General features: G+C 62.9%; 1 protein-coding gene across 1 annotated transcript in view; it reads right to left on the bottom strand.

Annotated features, from left to right (window-relative positions):
* Window positions 1–8,603, bottom strand: part of RPTOR (regulatory associated protein of MTOR complex 1) — a 227,815-nt gene that overhangs the window by 52,658 nt on the left and 166,554 nt on the right. The window contains exon 16 of the mRNA XM_023519631.1: window positions 1,427–1,501. Coding sequence (XP_023375399.1) covers window positions 1,427–1,501 — 75 coding nt within the window. The remainder of the gene's footprint in view (window positions 1–1,426; window positions 1,502–8,603) is intronic.

Raw genomic sequence — 8,603 nt, forward strand, 5'->3', positions numbered from 1 at the left:
GCTGGTCCCCTGGCTGCGGATCGGCAGCAGGCAGCGTTCCCAGCGTGTCTCATGGGTCCGGCATGGACCTGTCCCTGAAGGTTGGCCTTGCCTGGGCTTCTTTCAGGCCCCAGGCGCTTCGCGTCCAGTTCTCGGCCGCTGGCGCGCACCCGCCTGGGCGCGGATGCTGAGGTTCCAGTGGCCCCGGGGCTTTTCTGACATGTGGGACGAGGGGCTCTGCCCACTCTGCTCAGCGAGGGGCGCAGGCCTCATGGGCTCCTGGCTTTATGTGGGGCACCGGTCTCCGAGAGGGCCCCAGCTCAGGCCCGTGCCCGTGGGCAGGCCGCGGCCTGCGTGCTGTGGGGCCCCAGGGCCTCCGTGGCATCCTGGCTGCTCCCCGTCCTGGCTGCTCTCTGGCCCTGCCCGGTTCGGCGTTTGGGGGTGTCCTTCCCTTTCTTTCCCATCTGGCGCTGTCCTCAAGCTCCAGTGTCTGCAGGTGACGAGGGGCGCGGTGCCTCACCGTGTTTCAGCACTGAGCGTTCCTCCCGTTCACTTGTCTTCCTGCTCACCCTGAGCAACGGGGAGTGACTGTTTCCAGAACTCAGTGCGTGACTTTAACTGCCTCTGACGGTGTTTAAATGCTGCACTTAGGTTAAAGCACAAGGATTATCTACCTTCCTGTGTTTCGAAAAACCTTCATTTACTTTGGAAAACCAAAGAGAGGGTTAAATGACGTCCCTTATACACCGGGAGCCGCCTGAGACCGCAGAGGGGCTGCTACGCTGCCTTAGGCCAAGGTCGCCGACCCCGTTCTCTCTACTCCGCTGGGCGCTGGGGGGACGGGACGGAGACGTTAACTCTCAAACGTTTACACGAGTCACTGTATGTACTATTCGTGGATTACTACTTTTTGAAGCAATTTACTATATTTAAAGTGGAAACTTTCGAGCGCTTCCTCCCTTCCCAACCCCCTTCCTGATTCCCATGGCACGTCAGCCCGTCACCTTCCTGCCTCTCAACTGGCCACAGAGCGTCACGTCACAGGTGTACAGCGCCTACTAATACGACCAGTTGATGGGATGTGGGGGCGAGCGGGTTCTACCACGATGCAGATGTGCCAGGGAAAAGGACCGACGTAAACCAAACCGACGGCACATCACGGCCGGCAACCTCCCGCTCAGACAGGGGAGAGCTGCCGGGGCCACGTGCTGCGTGAAGAGTGCTGTCTGCGGGGGGCGGGGGGGCGGGGGGGCGGGCGGCAGCTGAACGTGTAAACGTGGCCCCCGGAGCACGGCCCACCCGCATCGTGGCCTCTGCCTGGGTGGGGGCTGGCGAGGAGCACCCTTCTCCAGAGCCCTCATACGTGTCACGACAGCGTGACGTGTGAGCAGAGGGAGACATGACGGATCTCGAGACCGTCCGGGAGAGAACGGCGCTTGGTCCTTACGGGCATGTAGGGGTCTGCCAAGACCGAAAGGAAGTACTTGTGACCGTTGTCCTTCACCAGGTCAGCTTGGCACGACTGGGGAGAGAAGAGACACAGGGAGACAGTCAGTGCGGTGTCGGGAAGGGGCTTCGCTGTGCTTCCCGGCACGTACGAACCAATGAGCGTGCAAGGGATGTTTTATGCCTTCATCATTTTCTCCTCTCAAGTCCAATTTCATTTGAAAAAAGAGAATGGTCGCTCGCAGATGCGTTTCCCTCGGCTGTGGGAAAAGGCTGGGTGGGGCACCCGGGCCACTGCACCGGCTCCCTTGGAGGGCCCCTTCGTCCCCGCAGCCCTGCCCAAGTCCCCTGTCATCCTGGGGCCCACGCGTTTGCCTCTTGCCTTCGGAGCTGGACACACTCGACACTTGCAACCACCCCTGGTTCCCGCAGAGCCAGCCCCGTGGAAACTCCTAGGGTCTCGCTGGGCTGGACTTCCAAAAAACCAAAACACCACAGCCTGTGTGACTCACAGACGACGCACGTCACACAGCTCGTTCTACCAGCTGCTTCCCAGAGGCCCAAGTCCCTGCCCCGGAGGAGAGCTAGCTCTGAGGCGGGGACTTGAGCTTCAGCGGTGTGGAGCTGAGGGGCGTGCTTCCTTTGGCTGCTCGGCCCCGGCACCTGTGAGCACCGGTGGTGTGTTCATCGCTCAGCACGTTTCGAGGACCCGCCAGGTGCCAGGCCTGACTCGGGCCCGGGGACAGCGACATAAGCTGTGGCCTGCTCGGGCCCAGGAGGGCACAACTCAGCGTCACAGCACATGGCGAACAGGCACCGGGGCTGGGGGGCTTGGAGAGAAGGGGGCACGTGCTTCTGGAGACGCCCAAGGAGGGGAGCGGCTGGGATCACCACGGGGGACGGCCGGGCGGCTGGGGACGGGTGGGAGGCGAGGGCCAGCGCAGGCAGGGGGCTGGGCTCTGATGTCCAGCATGGAGGCCCTGAAGGGCTGCATGGACCACACCGGAACCAGGAGGGTGGGGTACGGGGGGCGTGAGCGGGAGGGCCGGGCAGAGGAGGCAGGGTGCTGGTTCACCAGGGCCACAGAGGGTGAGGGGTTTAATTCAGGGTGCACTATGTTAGCTCGCAGGAGGGAGGTGGGGGCACGGTGTGACATGCAGGGAATGAGGCAGGCCTGCCTCTAGCCTGGAAGTCACACGTGAATGGGTGGGAACCCAAGGCCACAGGGTGCTCTAGAGCTCGGGGGGCAGGCCCTGGGGACAGAGGCAGGCGCCCGGGAAGGAGGCTGACAGGCACCCGAAGCAGTGGAGTCGGGAGGCTTGGGGGGAAGGGCCTGTTGGGGGCGGGGACCACGGAGCCCTGATTTGACACGGCTGGCCGGCTGGGGGGTTTCTGCAGTCGCTGGTTCTTCCAGGGACGTGAGCGATTCTGCCTGGGCAGTCATGGCCGGGGAGGTTTCAGGCACACGTGCCGAGGGACAGGTCTCTGTCTGGCCGGAGAGGACATGGAGCACAAGCATTGACTAGGCCGCACGCCTAGGCTCCCTCCGGCCAGCGGGGACCCCAGGAGACTTTAAGGAATCTGTGCTCGACAAGTGGATTCAAAGGCCAGATCCATGTCAGAGCGACTTGCAAATTAGGGCATGACACACAAATCACAGACACCCCTATTCCTTGGCCCACAGGTGTGGGCAGGAGCTCACTGGGCTCTGTAGAGCCACAGCCAGCAAACGGATTAGCAACACTCGGGGGAACGAGGCCACAGGTGGATGTCGAGTCCAGTAGTGGCCGGCACGCTCCACGCCCGAGGACGGGGCCATCAGAGCAGCGGCGAGGCTCAGCACCTTCAGAGCCGAATTTCAGAGAATCCAAGGGGAAAGGGGACGCGCTGTGACAGGCTCCCAGAGGCCCCGCTGGCATGGGCCACCTCTACCGCGAAGCTGTCTCACGGGACGAGGTCCCTGCGGCCAGGAGCCCCGCGCCCCTCCCGCCTGGCCCGTGTCTGAGGGGCTCGATGCTGAGCTATCCTCCTCACGTCAATAAGCCGACAGGAGCTCAGCTCTCGGGTGGGAATCAGCAGGATGGAGGGCGGAGGTCGGATGTCGGGAACTGTGGGCTCTAGGGGCTGGGTCAGTGAGGAAGCCTGGCCTGTGTGCAGGTGCTGCTGGTGCCCCTGGGTTCTGGCTTCGAGTGAGGGCTGTGCCCTAAGAACCAGAAGGGGCCAGCGTGGTACCCACAGCACAGCCCAGGCTGGGACGACGGCCGGCCCCGACTCAGCACCAAGGGCCCGTCTGTCTTCAAGCCCGAAGTGCGACAGGTCAGACCAAGGCCTGCAGGCCCCGGGGAGCTCCCCGCACGCTTGCAGGGGAGCGCTCGCAGCCTGTGACCGAGCCTGATGGGGCGCAGGCGCCAGGGCCCCCGAAACCCAGCCGTCTACATGCTGCCCACTCATCAAAGCGGCTTTGACGAGCGTGTCAGGCGCAGGTGACTACTGACCATGTATGTGTCTTTTCACGTGTCTAGTTCACTTGCAATCCTGAGCCCGCGGCACTTGACCATAGGGTGAGCACTGCTCAGACTGCAACCCGCCCCCGTCCACGCCCGCACCCGCCTGCGCCCCGGCTCGGGCGACTGCCTCGTTCCATGGAACGGCAAGAAGGCTGAGTGTGAAGGCGGCACAGACGGGGCAGGCGGGCTGCGTGGCAGAGCCCGCAGAGGCAGCGGGCTCCCAGCCGCTCCAGGGCCCCCTTCCTCCCCCCGGTCAAGCCACCGGTGTGACACGTTCGGGCCACAGGCACAGGAGGGTGGAGCAGAGGGAGAGCCTGACAATGCGGCGCCCGTCCACGGAAACCGGCTCTGACTCCCCCGGGGATCCCGACGCGGAGTCCTCTGCTCAGGACCTCAGGGGACCAGACGCTGGGACAGGGAGGGTGGGACGGGAGGGGAAGCGAACAGCGAGGCGGGGAGCAAGGCAGTGCTGCACGAGCGCTCTGCATAGTGACGAGGATGGAGGAAGACCAGGAGGTGCCGCCAGACCCTGGGTCCCGTGGGGTGACTGGATGAGGTGAGGGCTTGTCCTGCAGTGTTCTGGCACAAGCCCCCCTCGGTCCTTCTTAGCACAGGTTACAAAGTCTGTTCTGGGGGGCGGGCGGCGGGGAAGATGCCAGCTGAACAGAGGCCAACAGCCGCTGAGCGTGACGGATCAAACGAGGGTGAGCTGGGGGCCGGTCCTGAGCGGGGCCCCTGGGGACGCGTGGCGCACGTTCTGAAAGCCCCGTGGCGGAGGGCTGGTCTCCTGTCCCCGCGGTCAGAGTTCACTGTGAGAAGGACGTGGTGGTGCTGGGGCTGGGGGGACAATCAGCGGTGACAGCACCAGCCTCGGGACGATCGCCGGCACACAGACACTATGGGAGCCACCGGGGCGGCGTGGGCTGTGTGGGTGTGCGCGCCCAGGAACGGGGCCGTGCCGGAGGACCCCGCTCCGCGTCACCAGCAGTTGAAGACACTCTGCCCCCATGGGCTGGAGCCCTCAGCACGGCCGCCTTCCCAGTTGCCAAAACGTAAATGCTCGTTTCCCACGCACGGTTTATCACTTTACACGGCCTCAGGTCCGACGCTCGTTCCCGACGGGAAAGTCGCTGCGTCCGTGAGCTCCCACCCCTTCGCTCTACCTCTCCGCACACGGCAGGGTTTTCTTCGGCCCCGGCCCCTCCCCCACCACGCACCGCCTCGTCAGCGTCCCACTGCTCCTTCCGACGCTTTGTGTGAACAGAGACTGTGACCATACAGACCGAGGCACCCTGTCCTTCGACGAACGTGCAGCACCCACTTTTCTACACCTCGGGGTACGCTGCCCATCGGCCTGGGGAGGGCTTCATGGGGCCAGCCTGGGACCACTGCACTGTCCCGTGCAAACGAGCTTCTGTGACTACGAACGACGCGGCCAGAAGTAAGATGCTGCTGCACGTGTGAGCAGGTCCAGCTGCGAGTCCCCAGCCGCGGCGCTGCTGGACGGGGGATAAACGCGTCTGTGGTTTTGCTAGACGTCACCGCACTGTACCTTTGCCGCACAGCGTGTTGCTCAGTGTGAGGATTTCTGCCAGTCTGAGAAGCGAAAAGTGGCATCTCGGTGTCTCTTACTGTGCACTTGTGAAGAGACGGAGCATTTCGTTCGCATCTCTGAGTCGCCGGTTGCGTCCTGTGGCCATTGCTCTGCTGGACGGCTGGAGCTGTCCTTCTCCAGGAGCTGCGTGTCAGGGAGGCCGGCCTTCCCCCCGCGGCAGGAGTTTAAATCCCACCCCCGCCAGATCCTCCTTCTAAAACTCTGCTCATGGTACTTATAAAATTTAGAATGCTGAATTTTGCATTTTCACACAATCAAGCTTACTAATTTTCCGGACGCCTGGATCTGGAGCCAGAGCTGCAGAGGCTTCCGTCACTGAGGCTGAAGCAGAGTGGGCCTGGTCCCCTCCTAGCGTTTTTGTGGCTTCGTCCTGTGTAACAACCTCTCTCTGAAGGTTGGGGGCGTGCAGGGAGACACCCTGCTATCTTAGCGCCGAAAACTCGGGGGCCCACGGACCAAACCGCACACGAAGCCCCGTGAGCCGCGGGGGGCCTGTCGGCAGCCCGGGCCACGAGGCCTTTCCTGGCGGCGTCACGGTTCGTTTTAACAGCTGGCAGGATGACGCCCCCCGGCCTCCCTCTCCAGGATTTCCCCTGGATGCTCTTTATTTTTCCTGGGAAGTTTAGAACATGCTTGTCGAGTTTGGGGGTTCATGAACAGAAAGCTCGCGGCATCTTACTGGGCTTGCCCTGTGGTTTAAACGGCCGTGGAGAACGCCGACATGTTTGTGCCCGTCGCTCCCGTTCCCGTCGCCGGACAGGGCCTGTCGTCCGAGTTCCCCAGGAGCGCCTCCAAGTCGCCCCACACTCCCCTCGTGTGCCAGGCCGCGTCTGCTCGACCCAGGCCTCCCTCGCGGACGGAGCATCATCCCCTCGCCGGCTTGTCTTGGTCTGACTCCTGGGCTGACGGCCCCCGCGGGCTGCCTCCTGCCCTGAGCAGACGTACGGTTTCACTTCTAACCCAGTGTTCACGCTCTTAATTTCCTTCTCTGGTCTCATTGGTGGTGACATCCTGGCTTTTGGGCGGACAGGAAGATATTTCAAACGTTTGAGAAGTAACTACTGATGCCTGTTTTATTGAGTGTTTTTCTTTCTCTAAGAGAAGATCAATGTTAGCCGTCTTCTCCTCATTAACACATCATCTCAATAGCTTTCCTCACAGTGAATGGGCCTCGCGCCCCGGGGAGAACCCCCACCCGGCCACGGTGTGTTATCCTCTCGCTGTTCTGCGGGGCTGCAAATTCTCGGCCCACCTGACCACACTCAGGTCTTGGTGATGGGTCGTGGCTGGAGGGTGGAGGCCACCCCGCTCGCTTGTGTGTGCGGGAGGAAGTGGGGACAGCGAGACCCGGAGAGGACAGGCCAGCACTGCCGGGGCGGGTGAGCAGTGAGGCCGCTGCAGGGAGGCAGGACAAACGCCGAGGCCGAGGGCGGGCCAGCGGGCGGCTCTCCCCGAGCGCGAAGGACCCAGCTCCCGTCCAGCAAGCAGCCCTGTCACCCGCGTTTTGCTTCTCCATTCTGTTTTTCACTGGCTGCTTTCGAGTTTTAGAATTTGTTATTGTTTGTTACGTGACTGGGTCCCAATGTGTGCTGGGTGGTTTGCTTCGTGCGGCTCGTGCCTGGCGTTTGTGGGTGTCCTCGGTCTGGGGGTCTACGGTTTCCATCAAATGTGGAAATGTTCCAGCCATCGTTTCTTCAAATACCCTTTTCCGCCAGTCCCCTGTAGGGGCTCCAGGTCCTCGTACAGCAGGCCACTTGCCACCGTCCCGACTCATGGTTTTTTAACGTTCCCTTCCCACAGCGCTGTCCGGACCGGTTCTGCTGCTGTCCGTAAGCTCACTGGTCCTTCGCCTGCAGCGTTCACTGGGTTGTTTACCCGCCGCCACATGGAGCTTTCGTCTTGGGAAGTTTGGGTTGAGTCTTTTTTTTACCTCTGGGAGAGAGAGGGTCCACCATTATTCTTCCCAACTGGAAGCCAGTTTCTCCAGCACATACTGAATGGATTCTCCTTTACCGCATGCTAAAAGCCCAACACAGAACGAGTCCACTTCTGGCTTTCGACTCTGTTGCCTCAGCAACGGCTATCAGTGAAGAAACTGCTTCAAATCATCTTTAACTCGGAACCTTCCAGAATCCTAAGGTGGGCCAGGGTCCCAGGTCCCACCTGTGGATGGGCACAAGGCCCACCCCAGGGAACCAGTGGGACGTCTGGATGCCAGGCTCAGCTCTGCACACACCCAGCGCGTGTGGGGCGACTGGGCATGTGACACCCCAGCTGCGGGCTTCTGGGCTGCCGTACTTCCGCAAAAGGCGTCCCCGGTCTCTGGCAGGGCACATGGGCCCCAGGGCCCCCTGGACAGGCGGGGCCCAGCGTGTGCGCCTGGCTCCCAGGGTCTGCTGCTCGAGTCCCGCACCAAGGCTGGGGGAACTGTTCCGCTTGGCAGGGGTCCCAGAAGGAGCCAGGGGGCGTGCCAGTGCCCAGGCAGGCCGCTGTGCAGGGCAGTGGGTGGGGCACGGAAAGCCAGGGCGCACGAGAGCTCCAGGGAGGGGCGGGTGGGGCTGCGAGGGCTGCGGCTGCTGTCTGTGCTTCACACGCCGATTCTGAAACCAGACTTTCTCTGCACCTGGGACAGCCGCATCTTCTGGACCAGCACCCGGCACTCCGGGGGGCCCAGGTAGCAGCGGTGCTGGAAGGAGCTCTCCAGGGTGCTGAGCTGCTCCGCCGTGAAGGCCATGCGCTCATGGAGGCCGGGGCTATGGGCCCCCTCGCTTAAGCCAGTAGTCGGCGTCCCTGGTGCAGGCACGCCTGGGGACTCCAGCTCCCCCATGTTTGCAGTCTGAGGGGGCTCCCCACTGCTGGACACCCCAGCCGGGGCAGAAAGGCCCCCCAGGAGACGTCCGTGAGCCTGGGAGTGGGTGACCGCCCCATGTGGCTGCTCTGGGAGAGCCAGGCCACAGAGCCGGAGCTGGAGGTCGGCTTTCGGCCACCGGGCAGGGTGGAGGGATGCATGACGGGACCCTGGGGGCCGTGCAGGACCCGCCTGGGGACAGAAGTGG

This window comes from Pteropus vampyrus, unplaced genomic scaffold (genome assembly GCF_000151845.1).
Source record: "Pteropus vampyrus isolate Shadow unplaced genomic scaffold, Pvam_2.0 Scaffold227, whole genome shotgun sequence".
NCBI classification, from domain to species: Eukaryota; Metazoa; Chordata; class Mammalia; order Chiroptera; family Pteropodidae; genus Pteropus; species Pteropus vampyrus.